General features: G+C 41.3%; 1 protein-coding gene across 1 annotated transcript in view; it reads left to right on the top strand.

Annotated features, from left to right (window-relative positions):
* Positions 1-25,378, top strand: part of LOC126485076 (uncharacterized) — a 320,715-nt gene that overhangs the window by 262,126 nt on the left and 33,211 nt on the right. The window contains exon 6 of the mRNA XM_050108679.1: positions 10,631-10,849. Coding sequence (XP_049964636.1) covers positions 10,631-10,830 — 200 coding nt within the window. The 3' untranslated portion in view covers positions 10,831-10,849. The remainder of the gene's footprint in view (positions 1-10,630; positions 10,850-25,378) is intronic.

Genomic DNA, 25,378 nt, shown 5'->3' with positions numbered 1-25,378 from the left:
TAAGTGGAAGTTATTAGAGAGATAGCAGAGACTCGGGGAAGGACTGCACGACTCGTCACGGCTTTGGTTAGCCAGCGCTAGTACGTCGCAAAACGGATCCATAAATATCAAGAACAGACTCTGCAGGAAAGGCGTTGTGGATCACGGAACGAGTGAATTATTCTTAAATACCCAAGAGAGGACCTTATACAGCTGAGAAATACAGTACTCTGTAGACTTTGTTTCCTTTGAGATCCACAGCTTCTAAGCGTTTAATGAAAGAAAAAATTTTCCGTTGTGGGCTGTATGGTGTTTTATTAAAATCGTGTTACTAGTTAATTTCGGCCGTGAGCCATTGTCAAGCACCTGAAATAAATCAACGTGGAAGAGCATCATATATATGCGTTGATCGTCATGTGTAAATAAAGTATTCCATAACTCACATTAACTTAACCAGATTTACAGAGCAGTAACATTATAGAGCAGTAACATTATAGAGCAGTAACATTACTTACATTTACTAAGTCATGTATTACCTGTTGTGCTCGTCATATTCTTTTATGTCACACACACAAAACCGGAAGTCGCACTCTAAGTGCTGCAGCCTGACAACTAAAACAGCTCTTATGATGTTGTCAAAGATACCCTTACTTCCGAACGTTGTAAACCTATAGACAGCTATGTGCAATTACATTACATCTACTGTTTCTGTGCCAGGTTTAGGAAGTCTGGACCAAAGGTCACTTAAGGGCATATATATTCTTTACAGTGCTTTAAAATCATCTATGAAAGTATGAACATCTTAAAATATTGACGGCGAAAGAATTTATCCATTATTGGTTTGTCAGACTTAGCGAAAACATTCTAACGTGGTCATCAGTGACTTAAGGTAACGTACAGGTATACGGAGACTATTTTACTGACATATTGTACAGATGAATGACTCATAAATCTGTGACTATAGGTCTGCCTATATTACACCAAGCTGGATAGGAAATGATAATAGGAACCAATAAATGTATAGATCTACGTGTACACTTAAAAACCATTGCAACAATATTGCTCACAGCAAATGAGGAAACATTCTTCTCAAAACTAAGTATATGTATCTGACATTAAGTAAAACATATGGCTCAAACCACATTATGCAAAGAAAAACGTATGGAACCAAGTAGCAATGGCTGGAAAACACAGGTAAAAATAATTCCGAGATATGTATCGAATTAATATAACAGCTACTACAAACAATATCATAGGTCTTGAGTGTGTGACGATAACATACAGAGGTCAACTAAATGACATTTCATGTTACATTACTCTTTTACAAAACTGTAGAGTCCTCATACAGAGGCACGCCTTGTATTTTTCAAAATGGATAAAAACATCTTACGTACTAAAAAAGAAAGTCCGTAAAAATACTGATTACTGGACACATGTAGGGACCGATGACTTCAGCAGTTTGGTCCCTTTGTTCACACACATACAGGTGTCAAAGTGTAGTATAGCCCAAAAACATGTATATGCATCATATGTCCAGCAAAGTATGTGGTAACAACCCATTAACTGAAGAGAACACAAGGTAACCAGGTAGCAAAGTCATAAGATACAGATAAAAATATACACAATGACACACATCAACTAAGAATGTTGGCTAGTACAAACTACTTATTAAATGAAACAAGGGGCCAAATCAAGTAATATTCAACGATTTTTTAAAAATATAAAGATGTCAAAGATAAAATCCTCTTTTAATATCTAACAACTGATATAAAATGTAAGGCAGTGCTATTCACAAATGGCACTTGTGACAAGAAACTAAGGACTGAAATTTCAGTTCACGAAGTAATTCATGACATAAAGTGTAACCTATTATCATATTATAAAATAAACTATGAAACCATAAAAGTATAAAAACCTTAGTGGTTACTTCAGTGTAAATTGAGTTTTGATTACACCATGTAATTCATGACATGAAGTGAAATCTATTTCATAATATGAAATAAACCAAGAAAATCATAAAAGTGTAAAAACTTTTAAGGGTCAGTTCAGTGTAAATCCAAAATACCAAAGAAGCATAAATTTCACGAATGAAGGATGTCTGTCAAGTAGAAAGACTCAGAACAAAGAGTATGAGGCTGCATGATAATTCGAAGAGAGTGGAACTAAAAAGTATATAAAAATTAACATAAAATCTTTTTAAATTTTGCAAGAAATATGTTTTTCAAATCCATCTCTTCATTCAAGACGCACTCTGGATGTTTATTAAAAGCGGTTTAAATTTGCATCTCTTTAGGTAAATATTCATTAATGTACCCTTACTAGTATGAGTAAAACTTCCAGTGCATTAGGGCCATTATCAGTATGTGTACTAGTACGTAAGTGATTGATAAAGGAGGATTTATTACTGGTTCTAATATTACGATGTTCCCTCGCCTAAGTCCAAGGCTTCTCCCGGTTTGACCTACATAATACCTTTCACAGTTAATCTAAATTAACTTTGTAAACACCTGACTGTTTCATTACATCTGCCTTATAGATGCTATGGCGTAAAGATTTGACTATTTGATTTTGTCTATGGAAACATATCTGCACATTCTTATTACGGTAGGCCTTTGCTATCTCATTAGAAATAAGCCCGTAGAATGGTAATACAGCATTCCTCATTTTTTCTCTAGGCTGCTCCCTTATTAGTGTGATATTGCCAAAGTTCTTTTCTTTGGAGGTATTCTGTTTCTTAATACACGTAGCTGAAATCATTGTACTGTCATAAACCATTTCTGCGAGCTATCTCTTTCAATGTGTTTAACTCTTTACTCACTTCTTCTTGTACTATATAATGATCAGAAGTAAAACTACAGATAAATTCGAGCTTATACGCAGGCTTATAGCTAATCATTCATTTCGGGCTACAGTCGAAAAAAAGTGAGATGTGTCAAGTGCCTCTAAATTTTATGGTAGTAGACAACAGCCTTTGATATTGTAACTTCTGAATTGTTTTTCTCTCATTCTACGATGACTTTTGGGCGATATTTTAAAAGATTTACCCTCAGTTGCGGATAGTAGATGAAATAGATCCCGCCGGTTGAGGCTGTACAAGTCCCAAATGAGCTGAACACTACTAACACTGCTTTTTGCGAACTCTTCAAGACAGGGATACGTGTTATAATACACCAATTAGCGAGTAACTTTCTATATGATTAATACTCGTTAGTTTTTTTACCAATGAGATAGTGCAGCAAGTATAGAATTATTAAACTGTGAAATAGTTGCAAAAATCGTTATTACTTAAGAGTTCTGAGTATGAAGAATACGGTAATTGAATGCTTCTTAATATTTCCAAAGAAAAATATAATCTACACAGGTAACCTTCGAAGCACACAAGTAAACTTGATGGAAACCAGGATGATCCGTTATAATCTGCTGTAAGAAACAATCCGGGTAACCATTTTCTGAAAATTATGGCCTCCTTTACATGCGCATTTCGCAGTTGTGCCACGGATATTCCACATCTTCCGCTGCAACATCTCAACTGGGATTTCCTCTAGCCTGAATTCTGTCGAACCGAGTCCGGTGATAAACCCACATGAAAGACATACACGGGTTAAAAGTCAGGCGTAGTAATGAAGAAATAGCAGCTTATGTTGGGGGTCTGCCGGCAAAACGTATCATACTGCCTTAGCTAATTATGCACAGAATGGAAACGCAAACTGTTCGTTACTCGCTTGTATTCTGCAGTTAAACCTATTGTCCTTACACGCTGATTCGAAGGTATCTGAGGAGTTATTCCTAAAAGTGCCACATGATTCAGATTACACGAACAAATATTTTTAACATTATCTTGGAATAATTTCAATATGAAGATATAAGATTTTTATGTAAAATTATTTGCTCAGCAGTTAAATACCAAAGTCATGCTCCTTTGCTTTATGTGCCTTGGTGTGCTTGCTTCTGTATCTATTAAAATATGTAGAAAGTGGATGTTTATTTTCTATTGGGAAATGATGCATGTTAAAATAACAGCAATAAATACTTCTGGACTGGAAGATTTTGTGTATTTGATGCAAGGAAACTAACAAATATTTCTCGTTAGCAGCTGTGTGGCATGTACGCTTGGAACATACAGCCGGATTCTTGAAAAGCTTGAAAATGGAAAATTACGATTTGTGTTAACTGATCTCTGCTTATCTGTCTTTTATTTGTTAATAGATAAAGGTGGCAAGATGACTTGATATTTCTCTTGAATCTTTTAGTTTTCTTGTAGATGTCACCCCCACCCTGCTCTTATAAACTGGAGTGAAATTCCAGCATGTACAGACGACTTTACCCGTTTCTCTCTGCACTGCACTTGACATGAATCTTCCCTGTATGCTACGGCACACCATTATTCATAACCTACCGTGCTGACGGTACAAGGCCTGGAAACCAAGATTAGTGAGTCGTAGCTATACCCGAGATTGTCGGGTGGGCAACTTACGCAGAGTCACTGTTGGATGGGAGCCTGCCATGAACCGGTAGCCAGTTCCAAAGACTCATTCCGAATGTGGGGCACAACTTATACAGAAATTTTAGTATTAGCATATATGTTATTTATTGGATTGTCCTGTTCTCAGCTATTAAACGATGCTGAAATACATTTTGAGCATATGAAATTACACAGCAACCATTTATATCTGGTTCTATACATTCTTTGTGTGTGAAATATAGTAAAAATTAACTTGATATTTTTAATGGGCCTGTGAATATAATAGGAGAAAGCGAAGTACAAATGGAGTAAATACATTCATCAGCAGAACAACATATACACTCAAAATAGGACAACTCTAATGATTCGCAGTCTATAGGAAAGATGGACATCTGTACGCTGTGTGAATATTAGATTCGTAAATATGAGAATCAGCTGGAACGGTTAAGAGCAGGAATTGAATGAACGGCGTAGAAATGGCGAGAAATTTTGTACATCATGTTGGAAAGAGGGAATTAATGGACTACCTCGATTTGGGAACTGTTTATAACATACAGAAACTCTGCGTGAAACGGTTCGTTGTTGGCATAGTGGAGGTGAAGTGACGTGAAGTGCTGGCTGACGTGTACAAAAAGAAAACGAACGTCTATGTACGAGATGTACAGGGTGTTTATAATTAAACATCCACTTCCTGAGCCCGCATAGACGCTTTACCGTTGCAGACGCTCAGCATGAGTCTGGACGAGGTGAGCAGGGCGTTATTCGTAAATCAGTGTTGCTGCACTTCGTGAGTATCGACGCATTAAAGGAATGCGAAGAGGTTCTCTTTCCGCACTGGGGTTGAAGAACATAATTCTCAAGTTCGAATTAACAGGCGAGTTGGGAATTTCTTCTAGGAGAGGCCAACAGCGAATCACTCGACAGTTTGTTGAAGAAGTTGCTGTTGCCATGGCTGAGAATGCTGGACGCACTGTACGATCTTCAAGCAGCGCACGAGATGTGTCACGACAGGTGAATCTCCCTAGGCCCACCGTTGTTTCGGGCAGCAGTAGAGAAATGTCGAGAACCGTTCCAGGCTGTCACGGATGCAGATAGTCGTTACACCGAGCAGCGTTTGTAATGTGGACCGTAAACATGGTACGCAGTTAACTAATTTTAACTTCTCACGTGGAAATTAAAATGTGTTTCTTTTAATGGTGCATTCGTTATTTACCATCCGTATGTACTTTCAAATGTTTTCACAAAGTGCAGTTGCCCTACGATTACTCATTTGTCACAGGAGTGAAAGCTTAATCACGACCACCTCGTATTTGCAGAGTAGTTGAGGGAACAGATCCTTGAAGAGGTAGGCGAATTTCGCAATCGATCGAGTATAAAAGATAAAAAAGGAACATACAATAAAAACGCACGGATCGCACAAGGCAAATTGTTTTCTGTTAAAAGAGATCCTTCTACAATCCAAAAGTATAAAACTTGCATACAGAATACGATTCGTCAAACACTGCAGTTGGAAAGTAGCTTACCATATTTGCCAAACCAGCACAATGTAGAAGACAGAAGTGTTTGTTTGGAAGCAGTCGAAATTTTGTATTAAAGGCACCTGTTGATCCGACGCGTCGAGTAAGGAATTAAGTTGTTCTGCAACAAGTTCAAGAGAAGAAATGCTTAATAAGAGCAAATGCGTTGTTGATATATGCGAACATTTTAAAAGGGACTGTTGCTAAAAATTTTAGTTAATGGATGGTGGAGGCCCGAGATATGACTACATAATGCAACCGTTGATGATGCAGAACGCAGTACGCTTAAATGACGAGCATAGCTGGCAAGACTGGATAACCAACTAACACCACATGATGAAAATCAGGAGGACGATGGTTCAAATCCGCATCTACACATACAGATTTAGGTTTTCCATGGTTTCCCTAAATCACTCCAGGCAAATTCCGGGAGGGTTTCTGTGAAGAGGGCACAGCCAATGTGTCTTCACATTTTGAGCTCCGTCTCTGATGACCTCACTGTCGACGGAACGTTCAACTGTAATCTTACTTCCTCTCTTCGGAAGTACATAAAATTTTTTTAATGTAAAAAGACAGGCTAAAATAGCATGAACAAATTAAAAGAACGGAACCAAGCAAATTAAGACGACAAGTTATGAAGTTCTAGAGGACTCGCAGTAATGATATAATTGAGACAATAGGATAGGTCGCAGCCTAATGAAAGCAAAATCAAGGAAATGCAACATAGAAAACATAATTAAGGAGAAAGTCGACGACTGAGAGAATTAAATAAAGACTCCCACAGATGAAGGCTAAAAGAAAAATCTGAGTTGTTAACTGTTGCACATCGTATTGTTCAGTAGAGCCCCAATGTGAATGATGACTACAGGATGTAACAGGAGACAGTCAAATAATATACAGGGCCCTCTCCAATGTGCATAGAAAATCTAACGGCGTAAGAATAGTACGAAAATTATGAAAGATTTTTCACACAAATAAATATTTACGAAGCTATCGCTTTTCCTTTGTAAGTCATAACCGACTAGCCACAAGAATGTAAAACTGACGAATTCATCTATAGCAGCGTTTTACTTGTTTCGAACCTGCCCTACTGTTGTCAATATCAACAAAAGAATATAAGCAGTTGCTTGCTAGATAATTAATCTACACTGCTAGCCCGTAAAACTACAACAAAGAAGGCAGTATGCAACAACATCAAAGTTGAAGTGAATTAAATTTTTGGTTACGCAAATGCATTTGAAATTGGCTGATTGGGACGAGATCGTGTTATGGCCCGTGGAAGAAGGAGGAACTTGTATCAACACGTCTTGGAATTCGACAGCCACAGGTTCAGTGACTCGCCTTGGTCAAGATCCCATGCCAATATGGAATCTATGAGTTCTGGAGGGCCGTGACGCCATGAAGGATCTCAATGGCCCACAGGACTAACGCTGCAAAGGACAGATACACTGTTCGCTCGGCCGTGCGACAACATCTGAAGTAGCGACGGCTGTCAGGACAGGGACCATTCCTGCGACTTCCCTAAAGTGACAGCCAGCAGTGGTTCACCTAACGACGCAGAAGTGGTATCACGGTATCTTCCCGATGACTCCCGATTCTATATACAGCGTTACGATGGACATACTCCTATACAGAGATTCCTAGGATAATGAACGTTGCCGTATTGCATTCGTCCTTATCATACGCGTCTAGCACCTGGCGTGATGATATGAGGTGCCACTGGGCACACAAAATTATCACACTTGGGTGGCGCAGCCGGTAATTTGGACAGCAGTTGTAATATTTCTGGCTCTTAATGGCTGTTGGTTGTGCCCTGTCTCCGAGAAATCTTTTACGTTATCTTTCAACTAGATGGACTTGCTGACTGATCTACCCAGATGCAGAGTGTATTCCTTTTTTTCCTCTCTGTCCAGCACCTTCTCCTATCCACTGGAAACTTCTGGTGAAAGGTTGCTGAGTGATTGGCACGCCACCAGTCGGCAACATGATATACGACTGACTAACTCCGACACAGTTTGAACAGCAAAGAATGACGTACCGGTGTCTGTCATGCAAGCTCAGTTCGACTCCATGCTCAGCTGCTAAAGCTGGCAGCTCTGCGCAAGAACACAAAGGCAAATGTGAGATTCAGAGGAGCACTGTCGGAAGAGTGTGAGATCAAGACCGCTATCAAATAGGATGATGGATTGTTGTTCAGCATCATGCGGGACGAAGTGGTCAGTGCAGATCAATAAATGAGTAAATTGGAATACCAAAGACGTTTGCAGCGAAGTAAAAGGTCAGTAGGGCCCAGCTGAAGTTCATAGACTTTGTGGATAGCATAAAAACCGAACAAGACGCAAGACACAGCCAGACAAGTCAAGCAAGATGTCAAATTATTCAGAGAAAGTGGACGACTTTAAGTACGTGAGAGAACATGCAAGAGAAGAAAATAGTAGGAATGAGATATCAGTAGAGAGGCTGCAGAAGATGAAATAAGCCTTCTGTGTAACCAGAGACGTATATAGTAATAAGAATTGTCCACGGACCGAAAGAATCACACACTACAAGCCGTCGATGAGGAGATCTAAAAATGGTCGTGAGAGATGGATACGGAGACCTAGGAAAGAACTGTACCAGAGAATATCGACAATATCAGGAGAAATAAAACTGAAAAGGGAACTATTTGTGGGACATTCGATCACTATGAATAAGGACAGAACGAGCAAAATATTCTGGGAAAGGACAGGGAGGACAACAAGGAAGACAGGATCCAATTAGGAATAATTTGCTCGGAACTGGGGATCGAGGTGGAAGGGAAGTACTCGCCGAGCAATGTGGCTGACATCGACGATAGAGAAAGACGCAGGAAGTCACCAGTGGAGTAGAACAAAAGAAGATCTTGGAAAAAGAGCGAGAGAGAAAAGGAGCAAAGATAAAAGACTTTCTATGAGGAGAGAAAGAAATACACTCTAAGAAGAAGAGGAAGAAGAGAAAGGGAAAAAAGAACGACGCATCACGAAGGAATTATTCCAATGGGATGCAAATCGGTGGATGTGATGTACATTTACAGACTACAGAATTTTCAGAAAAATTTGGTGATTTATTCAACAGAAAGACCTTCACAAATTGAGCAAGACAGTTGTGGGTTGTTTTACCTCTTGCCCTTATGCAAGCAATTATTTAGTTCGGCATTGATTGAAAACGGTTTTGGAAGTCCTCCTGAGGAGTATCGTGCCAAATTCTGCCGAAATGGCGCACTAGCTGGTTGGAAGGCCCTGTCCATAATGCTACAGATGGTGTTACTTGGAGAGATATCTGGCAATGTTGCTGGCTAAGGTAGTGTTTGGTAAGCACGAAGGCAAGCAGTAGAAACACTTGGTGTGTTGGGGCGGGCGGTACATTGCTGGAAACTGAGGTGAGGATGGCTTGCATTATAGGGCAACGGAACGGGGCGTAGAATATCGTCGATGTACCGCTGTGCTGTAAGGGTGCGCGAATGACAACCAGAGGCCATTTAATTTCATGGAACGATGTTATCAAATGAAACTGCATGGCAAACCATCATGTCGGCCTAACGGCGGGTGAAAGTCAGTTTCGTGTCCCACCGCTGTCTGGTGCGTCTGTAGACACGTCTCCCGCCTGGAGTCTCATTGACTGGAGTAGTATTGCCTTCAGCGATCTCTGCAGACACTCCAGACAATGACGGGATACTAATGTGACTCTCTCCCGCTGTACTGCCCAACAAACAGGAGTAATCTTCGGGGTTCGAGTCCTTTTCATGGCAAGACCCCGTCGGTTGGTATCCGCGGCACCCCTATAGCACATTGGTACCTCAGGGCTGTTCTACGACCCGTTTTGCTGCCCTTCGCGGCAGGCTATCCTGGGCTTACATTTCAGCAAGTCGACACGGCGAGAGTTTCTACTGCTTCTCTTCGTGCTTGCCAAACACTACCTCGGCCAGCAAGGTCACCAGACCTGCCCCCAGTTGAGAACGTTTGGACCGTTATGGGCCCAGCTCGGGATTTTGACGCTCTAACGCACCAGTTGCACAGTATCTAGCACGATATTCCTCAGGAGGACATACAGGTCTATCAATCAATGTCAAACCGAGTAATTGCTTGCATAACGATCAGACGGCGACCAACAGTTTATCGACTTGCTGAATTGGTGTTCTTTCTCTTGAATAAATTATCTCATTTTTATGAAATTATAACCATTTGTTTCTCTGTACGTGGACATCACATCTACGGATTTCCGTCCCACTGGAATAATTTCTTCGTTGTGCATGGTCCTGTATGCTCCCAAATCACGTACAAATTCAATCGTACATCCTTCCTCTTATACTATACGCCCTTATTTGCCGTCCCTCGTGATGCTGTAGTTATAATGGTCAGGGGTGTAGCCCCCGCTGTACCGGAGAAACCTGTGCGTAGACTTGGCAGTAAGCGTGAGGTCTGCCGCACGCCAGTGGTTTCCAGTCCTGGTGCCGCCCGCCACGGCGCCCCCTCGGCCGCATGCTCCCGGAAGAATGGCAGACGGCGGCCGGGCAGCGCCGACTGCGCCCTCGCCCCCGCCCCAGCACGGCTGTGCCCCGCCCCTCCCGCCCCCACCACGCCCCCGCCCCCGCCCAGCTTGGCTTGGATCGTCTGCATGTGTTGCTGAGTGAGCGCTGTTGCGTGACGCGTTGCAGTGCAACAGATGTACGGGTGGAACGGCGGCGGGGCGAGCGCGCGCGCCGCCAAGGTACCGCCGGGGCTGGGCCAGCCGCAGCCGCCGCCCCCGCAGGCGCAGCTGCAGCCGCCGCCGGGGCCGGGAAACTGGCGTCGCCCTGCGGGCCTCCAGCTCGGGTACAGCGTGGCCCGGGTCCGCCTCTACTGCCTGGCCGAGTGAGGAGCTCCGGCTCCGACAGGTGAGTCCGCCGCGGGCGCTCTCGCTGTCCTAGCCTGGGGTAGCACCGACATCCGGGATGAAATTCTCACTCTCTGGGGGAGTGTGGACCTTCCTGGCAGATTAAAACTGTAAACTGGACCGACTTTCCAACTCGGAACATTTGTCTTTCGGGGGCAAGGGCTCTATTAACTGAGCTGCCCAAGCATAGCTCAAACCCCTTAATTTAACTCTGGAAACATTCCTAAGTCTGTAACTAAGCCATATCTCTACAGTATCCGTTCTTCCAGGAGTGCGAGTGTTGCGAATTTCACACGAGGGCTTCTGTGAAGTTTGGAAGGTAGGAGCTGAGGTACTGACAGAAGTGAAGCTGCGAGGGCGGGTCGTGAGTCACTCTTGGGTAGCTCCGGTTTTACGATAAGAGCTGTAAAACTACTATAGTTTACTGTAGACCATCGTAAGTAAGTAGAGACTACTTTTCCTACAAGCATTTGTCTATATCCGCGTTACCTGAATGTTAGTTGTGTTGCATAGCTATTTGGCGTTACACCATAACGATCGCTTTCTTAGAGTTGCAATTAGTGCCTTTCTAGATTCTCCTAGAAAGAGGAGGCAGTGAACCGTCTAGAAACTGAGTGAGGATATAAAAGGTGGCCAGGTAACCTACACAACATTTTTGTTCTACATAGTTACGCTTCTGTCTGTTACTTAAAAACAAAAAGTATTATAGCAAAAATGAAATTGTCAATGTTTAATTCAGGTTTTATTTAAAAACTGTTGATTTGTGAAGTGAAACAACGGGCTGTTATAGTAAAAATGAAGAAAACAATGCAGATTTATTATATAGCGCTTAAACACACAATTTCCTCAACAAAAGGATAAAATAAAATAATGAAAAAGCAGAACAAAAACTGGTCAAACATCGTTCCAATATTTTGTCGAACTTATGCAAAACATGGTTTTGTAATTCATAAACAATTTTCGCATTTATCAATAATAACAAGAACCACTTGCCCTTGATCATGATGATGAACCGTTTTACTGAGTACAAAATAACAACAAATACCACCTCCATTACGACCTTGCCTAGTACGGCAGTGCGGGTCTCCCGCATCGTTCCCCTACGCTCTGTCAAGAAGCATGGGACTTCATTTCCATATATTTTTGTTTTACATAGAAGCGCAGACATTGTTGCAGATCAGCTAATAAGTATTACATATAAAATGCAATTTATATTCTATAAGGATATAAATTACTCAGTACTCTAACACTGAGTGATGTGTGGCTCTAACTGTGTGAAAAAAATCGTCGGCGCCCAGATTCTCTCTAACACATTCATTTATGTTTCTTTCCTTATCAATGTTACCAGTACTAACTGTAATACTACCACTTACGACGTTATTTATGTAGTGTACCAAAACTACCGAAACGTAGTCTTCCAAGGAAGCTTCAAAATTGTCCAGATTTTGAGAGTTTTACGACTTTCGAGGATTTTTTCTTGAATGTTAGATCTATAGGTTCGACAACGTCTTTTTAATCGCTGTCTCACGACGAAGCCTCTCTCAGACAACCTCGCGGCCAGCACTGACATCGACGGGGAGGCGTGGCTACCGGTTCATCGCAACTTTTCACTTATTGTTAGTCATTTGGCAACACAACAGCGTAATCAAAGTGTTCATCTTGTTTTCGTGTGTGAAGTAACGCGCATATACGTACTCATCTTTTTTATTTGTGTTTTGTTTCATCAAGTAGCAATGAGCAACAGAATGTGTGTGTTTAGTGTTAACCTGCAAGCGGAATACAAGTTTTAGAAACTGTGTAATGAAAGTAACAGTGAACGTCTTTATTGCAAACTGTGTACTGTAGGATTTTCTCTTGCACATAAAGGTACGAATCATATTAAAGGCCACGTGAAAATGGTTAAACATGGGACTGCATCACCAAACGTAAGAACTTTTTTTAAAGCAAAAGATGTGAAAAATATTTATCAGGAGTACACTGCTAAAGAGACTGCAGTTTCATATCGCATCGCTAAACACAACCACTGTTTCTGAAAACATGCCTAGTGAAAGTCAAAACTGAATAAATGAACTTAATGTTCTATTAAACTGCACTAACTACGACGGTGATCAAAAATTAGTCGCAAACGGCAGATTTTCGCGCCTGTACATATCTAGAAGGTGGCAGCACATGTCTCGTGGATACAGTATTCCGCAGCCAGTACTTAATGATCTGCAGTCAGACCAAGATGACAGCTGTGGCTTGAGTGTGTATCCGACTAGAGCAACGCTTTTTTGTGAGCAGAGGGACTGTCTGCAGAGTGCGTCCGTAGGCAAGATCAGAACTATAATTTACAGAAATTTTTGTTCAATTGAAGCGTTCTGGCTGCCCAGGTTATCCAATTATGGCAGACTGTTTCCCCTCTAGGGGTATTCCACTACCCCTAAGGCTCATCGGTCTCCTGGCTTGCAGCAATTTAAGGATGCAAATAATCTTGTTATATCCCGGAAGGTCATTCTTTAGATGCGAACGCTGCCGCCATAATTCTGTTTTGAAGACTTTTAACGTTTTGTCGAGCTAAAAGATAAGTGTTTAATTTTACACGTGCAGTGTGCTGAAAAGGAAAATAAATATGAGGCTGGTACACGCTGTTCTCATGTCTCTATCCCAGTTTGCGATTTATTTATTAATTCCAAAAATATGTCCTGGGTTGGGCGCAAAAAATATGGTAAGCCTACCTCTGACCTACTTTCAGAGTGACTTCAGAGTACGCCCCAGTATTTGAGAACGAAATGCCAGATACTGAGAGGAGTGAGACGGAATTGAAAATTGCTCAGTATTGGAAAGGCATCTACTCCGTGTGAGATACGTTCGAGGTTTTACAGTCATTATGCTAGAGGAGTTGCACCCTTACTAACTCTTCTCAGCAATGAAGGTCGCCTGGCTCTTGGGATAAACGCGGGTCATTTCCGTTTCCATGAAGGTGCAAAGAATATACGCACATACCTATAGGCTCCTTATCGCAGACTTAAATGTCTTATAGAATTACTTCACATGTTTCATGTTGGGTTTGGAAAATGAAAATTACCTCTGCAAAAACCATTTATCTTCTGAAACAGCTCGCTCTGTTCCTCCATGAGATCCAGAACGTAATACAGAATGGCGTCTTGGTTGATGTTGACTTACTTGTTTTCAAGAAGGCATTTAAGATAGTTTCTTACAGTCTTTTAATAAAAACCGTACGAGATTACCGAGCGTCTGACCATGCTTGTGATTCGATTCAGGAATTTCGAGTAGATACCACTCAACACGTCGCTCTGAACGACAGAAAATCGACGGATATTGTACAACCATAATTTTAGGAGCTCCCAACTAAGGATTATAGGACCGTTATCATTTCCAATATATATATATATATATATATATTCCTTTACCTACCGTCGGGTCTCGGAGGCCGTCCGTGATGTCAAATATCTTCTCTATTAGTAACTATACATTTATTTTATTTCAGTGACGTTTTTAGACTTTGGCTAGTTTGTCAAACTAGTCGTAATCTTGGGAAAAGATTACAAGAATTTGTCTATGGCTTTGTGTTAAAGTGCTCTCTCCCTTACGGGCTTCGCAGGCCCTTGGGGCAAGAAGCAATTTTTCAACAGCCGTCTGTCTGTGCAGCTTCTGTTACGTCATTTGCCATTGTTGACACACGCTGATATTCTATCATTGTTCAACAGTCCTTCTTGTGATAAGCACATGTATATTTTGGTGCAAAACAGTTGTCTGTTTTACAAACTGAAAATGTTACGGAGAAGAGGACTATCAGATGAGGAGATAAGGGAATTGTTGGAGCAGTCTTCTGATTCTGAAAACCCATCTAATGACAGTGAATCTCCTAGTGGTGATGATAATGAGATAGATGTCGCGGAAAACTCAGCACTACACAAAGATGACGATAATGAAGAATACCTTTACTAAGATGTAGAAGAACAGTTTAATGCAAATTCTGTTGATCGTGACTTCTTCTTTTCTCGTAATGGGAATGAAATATGGGCTAGCTTCACAAAATCGAATTTCTGGTAGGTGGAGCGAAAAAGATGTATTGAAAGAAGACCAAGGACCTACAAATTATTCGATTAAGAATTGTGATAACTAAGAACCTTGTTTTATGTTGTTCTTTCGTCTACCGCTCATTGGCAAAATGTGTATGTGAACCAAAAGGGAAGGTCGAATAGTTTAGAAGGACTGAGTGGTTGTAGATATGCATGAAACGAAAAAATTTCTTGGTGTTCTGATCCTGACTGGAGTTTACAAGTCAGGGAATGCGGGTATCAGTCAGCTTTGGAGTGATGAAAGTGGCCAATCACTGTTCAATGAAACCATGTCTCGCAACCGCTTCCGTGCTATTCTGAAGGGTGTTGTGCTTTGACAATGCAGCAGTGTGACGAAGTGACAAAATGTAACGAATCAGAGAAGTTCTTCGGGTACGTGAAATTACTCTTATTGATGCCTACATTCCAGAACGGTGTCTGACCGTAGATAAATGTTGGCCATGTTGGATGTCGCTGTCCATTTTATCGATAACGCATCACATTAAAACCTGGTAGATGTGGAACAAAGTTGTGAGCCATATGTGACAGTGCATCAAGCTACTGCTGGAAGATGGAAATGTACTGGGGGAAGGAGAAAGAGACCGGAGCCGTGCGAAGAGAATGTAGTGAAAACCTTCATGACTGAACATGAAAAACCCGGACGTAATATCACATGTGATAATTTTTTCGCATCTCTCGATTTACCTGATTTCTTGTTGACCTGACACTAATCGGTACTGTCCGGAAAAACAAAGGCGGACTGAATGGCGATTTCATCACACCTGAAGGACGTAAAGTGTACTCTACATTCTTTGGTTTTCAACCACATGTGATAATAGGCTCTTATTTTCGTAAGAAAGAGAAAGTTTTCAGTGTCCTTAGCTCTCTCCGTGACCAGAAACCCGAAGTTATAATGACATGCACTGCCACAAGGGGGCAAAATGATACCATGGACGAGAAGTCGCAATGCCAGAGCATTAAGAAAAAACAAGGTGCTGGCCATTGGCGATTTTCCTCAATAGGATCGATGTAAGTGCAGTGAATTCATACAAAATTTCGTTGATGCTGGCTACCAATAAAAAAATGAGACGTCGAACTTTCATCATCAATTTAGGAATGCAACCAGCATCGGTAAAGAAGTCAATGAATTCATTAAGGGTACCGGATCCATGAAGTGAAACTACCAGCTAAGAAAATGGGAAGATGTACATATTGTGCGTCGAAGAAAGACAGTAAAAGTCAGATTACCTGCTGTAAGTGCACCAAACCGGAATTCTCGGAACATTTTTCTGTTGTCTGTAGACCATGCGCCAATTTGCAATAAGAATAAAAGCCACCAGCAAAAGTAGAAAAATTGTGTTTTTTTAATGTGACCTTTAAATAGGTATTTTTGTTAAAGTATTTATACCTCAGAAGTCGTTCACATCATAACTGTCAATTTATGTCAATCTAAACATCACGGGCCTGATAGGCAGAAGGTTAACTGATCCACTCAGTAACGTAGGAACCTCCATGGGGCTGTTACTAGTAACGTAGCAATGCCAGAATATTTCACTGAATTGCAAGAAGACGTAAGGAGAATAGATGATAGATGCAGAACTGGCCGTTGAAATAAAAGTAAACAAGTGTAACGTATTCTACACAAACAGACGAAAAAATCCATTACTGTTCGATTACGCTATCGGTGACAAATCAATGGAAACAATAACTCCTGTAAAATACCTAGGAGTAACCATTCGGAAGAACATAAAAGGGTATGACGACGTGAAACAAGTAACATAACAGTATAACAATAAAGAAGATAACAGTCGAAAATTCACTGGAAGAGTTTGAAGGAAACGTAATTCAGCCTTACAAACCACTTGCTTACAAACCGTGGCTTACAAACCACTTGCTTCACTGAGTACTGCTCATCATCCCGTGACCCTGCATCACGGAGAGGTTCTGTATTGACGTTGCAAGACAGTACGTTCCGGCAGGTGTCGGGCAACGTACAGCTTAATCCCACAGACAAATTTCTTCATGACCGCAACAACAAAATCGGAAACATTGGAGTTCGCTCGGCAGCAGAAGAATAGAAAAGAAAATTGAGGATCTGTTAAATTATAATCAGTTGGGCTTTAGGAAAATTAAAGGCACCAGAGAGGCATTTCTGACGTTCCGCTTGAGAGTGGAAGCAACACTGAAGAAAAATGAGATCACGCTCGTAGGAGAGAGTATTCCACAAAGTAGAATGGTCCTAGAGGTTCGAGACTGTGAAAAGAATAGGAGAAGTGCTCCGATTAAAATGGGTGTAAGACAGCGGTGCAGTCATTGGCCCTACTGTACCATCTATACATCGAAGTAGCATTGTCGGAAATAAAAGAAGATTCAAGAGTGAGAAAAATTCAGAGTGAAAGAATATCAATAATAAGATTCGCTGATGGCAGTGCTGTCGTCTGTGAATGTGAAGAAGAATTACAGGATGTGCTGAATGGCAGGAACAGTCTAAAGAGTGCAAAACATGGATTCAGAGTAAACAGAAGAAAGACAAAAGTAACGAAAATTAGCAGAAATGAGAATAGCGATGAAATTAGCAACGCCACCTGGGGAAAAGGAATCAACATCGCTGTCTCTTTCCCCTCTAAAAAACTGGACACCCAATCTCCGCTGTTACATACCAATAACGACACAACTCTTTCTGTTACGCTTGTTTAACTTTGTTCTACCCAAGCTTTGCATTGCCTGCTAAGCCTGTCACTAGGAAACATATCAACATGAAAACATGCATCTCCCCATGCTAGCAAAAAATAACAACCACAGAAAAATAAGAAAACTATACGAACACAATGTAATCTACCACCACACTCACATATGCTGTGGATCTCGCACATAAATAGTCATGTACAATAAATATTCCCAAGCTATACAAATAAGACGACTTCCTTATGTGCGTCACCTGAGTTCATAGGGTATATCACGCGCCGCCAGCAACGAGTTTCTGATTGTTTACTTGCGCTCTTGTCCTATAGCTTCTGTCGTGGCAATATTACTGGCACTAGTGGTAAAGTTTCCAAAGAAGCTTTAAAGGCATAATGAACACAGGACAATGGTTGTCCGCTTTGTCAATAGTAACTTAGTGTTTACTAGTAACGGTTTTTCTACAAATTGGTATGGTCCTTGATATCACGATGTTAGTTTTTTCGTGTTTCCTTAGCAACAGTGACAGGATACAAACTGATGAGTATCGGCGTAGTCAACATCAAATGATCGGTGGAAGAGACGAAGATGTAGAGCGGAAATGGTAAAAAACTTCAAAAGCATCGTTCAATATGCCTTAGAAAAATTTGTTTCGAACAATGTCTGAAGGGATAGGAAGGAACCTCTTAGATTTAATAACCGTATTACAAAACCGCTATGTAAACAAAGAGAGTTTTATCAAAGATTCAAGGGAAGTCAAAACCTCGCTGACGAGCTGAACGAAGCGAAGAGAACACTGAGAGAAGCCCTCAATGACTCTGAAAGTAAAATTTGGCCAAACGATCTGACTGAAAAAGCTAATTATAAAAACAGTAAAAGAATCGAAATAATCTCACTCAGGGAATTTGGCCTTCAGAAACTGTTTTCCATGGCAGATCGTAATACAGTCCCTCCTTTCATTCGTAAGAACATCGGAATGGTAGATATTCAGATAAGTGATCGCGGAATAATAAAGCACCCTCTATCGCTTAGTGGTGGAAAGGTATCAGTGCCAGATGAGATACTGTTAGATTCTACAGAGACTATGCAAAAAAAAAAAAAAAAAAATTGTACCCTAGTAGCAATAGCTTATCGCAGGCTTCTGGGGCAGCGAAGGGTACTTAACGACTGAAAAAAATCACGGGTCATTACTGTTTTCAAGAAGGATCATAGGACAGATGCACGTAATTTTAAGGCTATATCGTTGATGTTAATCTGTTGTAGAGTTATGTGACACTTTTATCCTCACTGGTAAACGAAAATCTTCTCCATAAAAATAAACACGGATTTAACAAACAGGGATCTTGGGAAAGTCAGCTCGCTCCATCAGATGCACAGCGCGGCAGGCATCAGCGCTCAGGTTTAGTCCGCCTACCTGGACTTCGCGATGGCACTCAGTACTGTGACACACTGCCGTTTAGCGAAAAAAAACTACGAGCTTGCCGGTTGTCGGGCCACATTGGTGACTGGATTCAAGATTTTCTCACAGAGAGAGCTCAACTCGTCGCTCTTAAAGGAATAAAATCGACCGATGTAAAAGTAATTTTAGGAATACCGCAAGTAAAGGCGATAGTACCATTAACATTTAGAATAAATATAAATTATCTAGTAGAATACGTCGGAAGTTCTTTAAGGCTATTCACAGGCGAAGCGGCTGCCTACAGGAAGGTAGCAACCCTAGGAGACTGTAACGTTTGACAAAAGGACCTGCACAGGACTGAGATTGGTGTAAGGATTAGTAGTTGACTCTGAAGGAAAACAGATGTAACATACTGTGCTGACATGGTAAAACTACACAACTCATGAAAAATTGCTGGAAACAGAATCTACAGCAAAATATGAAGGGGTAACCATGCGGAGCGATCTTATGTGGAATTACAGAATAAAGAAAATAGTGTGAAGGGAAGATGCTAGATTGAGATTCATAGGAAGAATTTTAAGGAAATACAGATCCACGGAAGAAGTGGCTTACTGAGCAATTATTCGGCTGATTCTTGAATACTGCTCATCATTATGGCACTGTTACCAACCAAGTGCTATGCGTTTCTTCAAGGCTCGGTTAGTCGAGACTCAGCCAGCAGAGATGCTCAACAAACGCCAGTGGCAGGCGCTACGAGAGTGGCATTGTGTATCAAGTAGTGGTGTACTATTGAATGCCGAGAGGGTACGTTCCAGTAAGAGTCGTAAAACAGACTACTTCCTTCCCTATACGTCCCGAAATGAGAGAAATTAGAGCTCATACAGAGGTTTATTGACAGTCACTCTTCCCTTGCGAAATTCACGAATGGAACAAGAAATGGAGTATCAGACAGTGGTACCAGCAGTACACTCCGCTCCATCAGGTGCCTTATGCACTATTAATGTTGAAGTAAGTAGGTGCTTATTAACATTACTTATAGGCCTACTCTATACTCTGGTAACATAGCAGTACACCATCCCATTTTTCTCTTGGCACCTGGGTTCCTTAGTGTTTACCTTCCACACCTGCTTTCACACGTCTTTTAGTGTTTGAGCCAAATTTTAGCTACTTTTTCATATCTTATGTTTAATAACATCAAAATATGATGGCATATTTTTTCTATATACCGTCTTGTATGTTGAGAGCACAACACTATCATCGATCTTTGAATTATATGCAGAAACGACACTGTGTAGGTAAACATCCCAGTCGTTATGGTGACTATTAATCGTAACAGTTTACACATCTGTTTCATTTGCTCTGACATGAAGTTTATGCCCCAATCAGGAATAATCGTATTGGGGATGCCAAACTTCAATAAGCAGTTAATCATTGCTTGTGCTACTGTATTTTCTTGCTGATTTCGAATGGCTGTCAGTACAATATACGGCAAAATAAGGTCTCAACCAGTCAACATGTAGTGGCTGTACCCTAAATGGGCCCAAGACGTCTATCCCATCCATTTCAACTGGCTTGAACACCACTGGTAATGTCTGAAGCAGTACTTGTTCATAGGTTAAATCAGCATGTTGTACATGTGGTACACAATTTCCATATACTAGTTGACATCCTTCCCTTGTGTTCTCTCCTAAACCAATCGGCTATCCTACAGTAAGTTGTTCTTTGTCGTCCGTGGCCAGATGGCATATAGTTATGAGCATATTTCAGCACTTATTCTCGTAGTGCAGCAAGCACCATGATTCATGGACCAAGCTTCATTGTGCTACATAGCAATCCATTGTGAATAGTGAACTGTGGATGTGTTTTGAATAGCTTGAAGTCTGTGTCAATAGTTCACACATTCTGCCATTCTGTAAGGTTCCAGACATGTGCTCTTATTACACCATTCTTTCTTCATAGTCAGTATGCATTACCTTACTTCCTGCTAGGTTTGCGAATTACTAAAAAGTCGAATTCGTTGAATTTTAATGTTCATCAACTCAACCTGCTTCAAAGATCTTTTACTTTAATAGACATTTTAACGCTGTGTTGTCAGTTAAGACTCGCAGTTCCCTGAAATACAGATAACATCTGAGGTATGTGACTGTAGATGTTAGACTCAACATCTCCTTTTCCGTGGATGCATAACTTTTTTCTGCTTTACTTAATTGTCCAGGCGTTTAAGCTACTGACTGCTCTTTCCTATTTATTTTCTGGCTTAAAACACACACTACTATACTGCCACTAATATCACAGAACAAAATAAATTGCTGCTTGCAATTTGGACGTACTAATACAGAGCTAGTTATTAGTGCCTCCTTTATTTTCTCAGATGTGGCTTGATATTCAGCTGCCCATGAAAATCTACATCCTTCTTTAATAAGTGTGTCAGTGGTCTGGCAGCACCCACATGTTTCATCACAAATTTTCTATTTCAGTTGGCAAATCCTGTAAATGACTGTAGCTATTTAGTAGTCTGTGGGATGGGAGGGGGGGATATCATGCACAGCATGTATCATTCTCAGATTGGGTAATCACATGGCATAGTTAGTCACTTCTGTTAACTCAAAGTGGCACTTACCAGTATTCACCATTAAGTTTGCTGAGTGCAACATTTTAAAAAATTCGTCTACTTGGATTGTGCATTCCTTCATATCCTTGGAAAAGACGATACTAATCAGGCTTTAGACTTCTTAACAATAAATCTAGAAATCGATGAAATGTGGCCAATGCAGCGTTTAAATAAAATGACATTCACCATTATTGGTAATGACCCCAGGAGATAGTAGATGCAGTTTTTGGCCAATGCTCCGCCCCTGCTTCCAACTGACGGTAACCAGTCTTGCAGGATTATTGTGGAAAAGTATTTGCATTGATCGAAGTTGTCTAGCCTTTTCACAATATTTGGTACTGGACGTGCATCTGTCATCATTTTAGCGTTCAAATAACGATAATCACAACAAAACCTCAATTTTTTTGTACTTCTTAACGAGTTCTTGTGCACAGTAACAACTAGTACTCCGCATGGATAATGCCATTATTCAATTGCTGATAAATAAACTCCTCCGTTATTGGATGAAAATGGTGGCATACTCTGTACGGTTTTTGATACACAGGAGTTTTGCCCTCAATTAGGATTCTTTGCCATGTTATGGGGGTTGCCAGCATTAGCCCTCTAGAATGAAAGAATCAGGAAACTTTATGAATAACTTCTCTATAGCTATCCTGTCTTCTCCCTTGAAATGCTAATATTTTGACATTAATGCTGCTGTGTTGACAGTTTGCTTAAGGCTGACATCCAAATTTGATCTGTCTAAATTGTTCTCACCCAGAACGTCCATATTGTAACTAACAACCCTTTTGTTAAAATCACTACATGTGGTGCTGAAATTATCCTTACTGATAGAAACCACACGTTCCCAGCTGTCTTGCATATGAGCAATGCTCGTATGTGTAAAACAATGCCATGTATGTATCTCATCATTGTCTATCAATGGCTCTACTATATGGAAGATATTGCTCGGTAGGTCTCTGACCTCACTTATTCAAATTCTTCTGCGTCCTGTGACACTTATCCAATGAACTGACTCTTAACAACTGTAGTTTACTTGTTTCTGCTCTTATGACAGGTGCATGTTGCAACAGTATATCGTTGATAGCAGTCTCTGCAAGTCGAACAGTGCTCGATTAAGTTTAACGGTGTACTGTGTGAGATTAATTTTTTGTGTGATGTCTGCTTAAGGAATCTGACCCCAAGATTGCACACTACCCCACATGTACAAGGAGAAAAACTTCCACATTCTTTCGGAAATGCTTTGCTCCAATGCGAAAACTGAGCATCGTTGAACAAGTGATGTCACATATTATTTTCTATTACATGTAATTACGTGGAGAGTTCAGTCTCCTCCTGCCCAAGAAGTCCACATTCGTCACGGACATATTCCCCTGTGTCTAATAGTAGCTAATGTTCTGTACCATCTAAGCAAAACTCCCCCTCCACCCCTCCATATACGTCTTCATAATGTTGAAATTTATTGGAAACACAACCCGGCAGATCCGTAAGCCCTGTTGGTGTTTAGCGACCATCTATTTTGTCCCTGCCCATGTTGTTTCTTATTCCTACAGTCTTGTTTGCTGTGACCTACCACTCTGCACATATTGCATTGTGGCTGCGACACTGCTTCCGAATGTGGCCTGTGCACACATATCTATAGTACTCTATGTGTGTAGAAAACACGCCTCTTTTTCCTGTATTTCTGTCGCCACATATACCTCTTCTAGCAGCATAGCTACCCTACTGGCGGCAGTCAAATCCTTTGGGTCTTCCATAAGCGCTCTCTTGATCGACTCGCGTGGAAGTAGCCTTAAAAAACCATCCAACGCTTTATGTTCAGCCTCATGAAAAGTAATCATGTCTGCCTTTGTGCTTTCCATGAACCTATAGCTTTGAGCATTTATTTTTCTGATCCTGTCCAAAATACTCTCTACTTATATTAACGCTTCACGACTGAGCTCCTCTCAAAAGAACTTAGTACTATTGTGGTTCATTCAGCTGCCAGAATATATATGCTTTCTGGAAACCATCGTGATACATTAAGCGTAGCCTGGGCATCTGCTAAAGCTTTTCGTATGTCCAGACGCCCAGCACTGTGGCTGCTTCTAAGTCACCCTTGAACGCCAGCAGATACTTGGTTATCCTGCCCAAAATATTGCTAGTCGGACTGGCAACAGTTGAATCTAACCGTGGTGCAGCTATAATGGATGAAGCTTTTGCTTCTTCTACTGCGGCAAGTTTCTTGTGTAACTGTATGTCATCTGCTGTCAGCATCTTTACTTGCTCTGTCAAAGCTTGAAATGCCCCTTGTGAGGAAACACCCTACATACCTGACGCTGACATTGCAAAATATTTACCTGTAAAAAAATTACAAGCACTCACAAGAAGAAGAAAAGCAAGGAAACGACAGGCACTCTAAAATATCTACAGGATGTTTATAACTTTTGCGCTGAATCATTCATCTTGATTCTGAACACTGGTCGACAGAATGAAAATAGTGGCAAACATACTACACTTAAGAAGCGCTGACAGTGCACAAGATGCATTGTAATCTAACAGGTTGCTGTACGTGGATCTCACCGGCCGCATGCCAGTACTGTTTCCCCTGTGAAAGGCCGGCAGGTCTATTAACCTTCACAAACTGCACTTTTATATTCCTGTGGCATACCATTATCTCTGCCATCTTCGTGTGCATGATTAGTGAACGGTAACGAAACAGTAAGCCCACTCACTGCATTATGCCGTCTAATCTGCAAATTGGAGTTAGTGATGGCGTTCACAACCCCATTGTCCGTAGTAGCTCAACTGTCTTCTCCATGGATGATGGACGTTAAAATTGCATTAACCAGTTCTGTCGTCATGTAAGGTTCGGGAACGTGACGCCTATGGTCGCGAGCGAATTGCACTACTGGTATAGCAGGATCTAGTGTACTGCAGTGAGATACATTGGTGGTAGTAGGTGTCCTATGGTCGCACATAGGAGAAATACTACTGGTTAAGAAAATCTTCTATTTATTACAGAGACAGTGACGGAATCAAAGGAAGAGGAGGATTCGGTGGCCTCCCTGATCTAGTCGGTAATGGCCGCTGAAGCATTCCAGTGCGTTTGCAATGACAGCTGTTGTTGAGTGCTGCAATGACACAGTAGAAGAATGCTGACGTTGTGCGGCGGCAGCTATTGATAATGGGCCACCTAAGGTAGCAGTGGCTGCTGCTGACCTACTGTAGCTGTGGTGGAAAGCACCCTGGGAATGCAGGCTGAAGCCGCGGTTTCCCGCATGGCCGGTGGTAATGACATGTGCTCTTCCTGCGTGAAGAACAGCAGCAACATATACTGATAAGCCAAAACAATACGACCACTGCCCGTCGCGAGTTTGGATGACGCCTGGTGGGGTTGCGGGAACGTAACATGGTGAGAAAAGTATATAAGTGGATCAAAGAGGGATGGGGAATCTTTCTAACCACGATACAGGCCGCAAAAGGGGAAATCTACTAACATAAGTGACTTTGACAAAGGTGGTATTACTACCCGGAGCCTGTGAACGAGTATTTCTAAGATGGCGTAGCTGGTCGAATGTTCAATCGCTGTAATAGTTCGTGTACTACTACAGTGAGCATCTATGGAAAGCGGTAGAATGGCAGTGAAATTACCGCCGGGTGATAAGTGGTTGGACGTCCACGACTCTCCACAGAACGTGGGATTTGGAGGCTTTCCTGCTCTGTGAAGCAGGGTAGGTGTCGATCTGTTGCATTTCTGCTGAAAGAGCACAATTGTGACGCACGAATAAGTGTTCT

This window comes from Schistocerca serialis, chromosome 6 (assembly GCF_023864345.2).
Source record: "Schistocerca serialis cubense isolate TAMUIC-IGC-003099 chromosome 6, iqSchSeri2.2, whole genome shotgun sequence".
Taxonomy (NCBI): domain Eukaryota; kingdom Metazoa; phylum Arthropoda; class Insecta; order Orthoptera; family Acrididae; genus Schistocerca; species Schistocerca serialis.
Note: the sequence above shows the minus strand (reverse complement) of the source record. Positions and strands in the feature narration are given on the sequence as shown.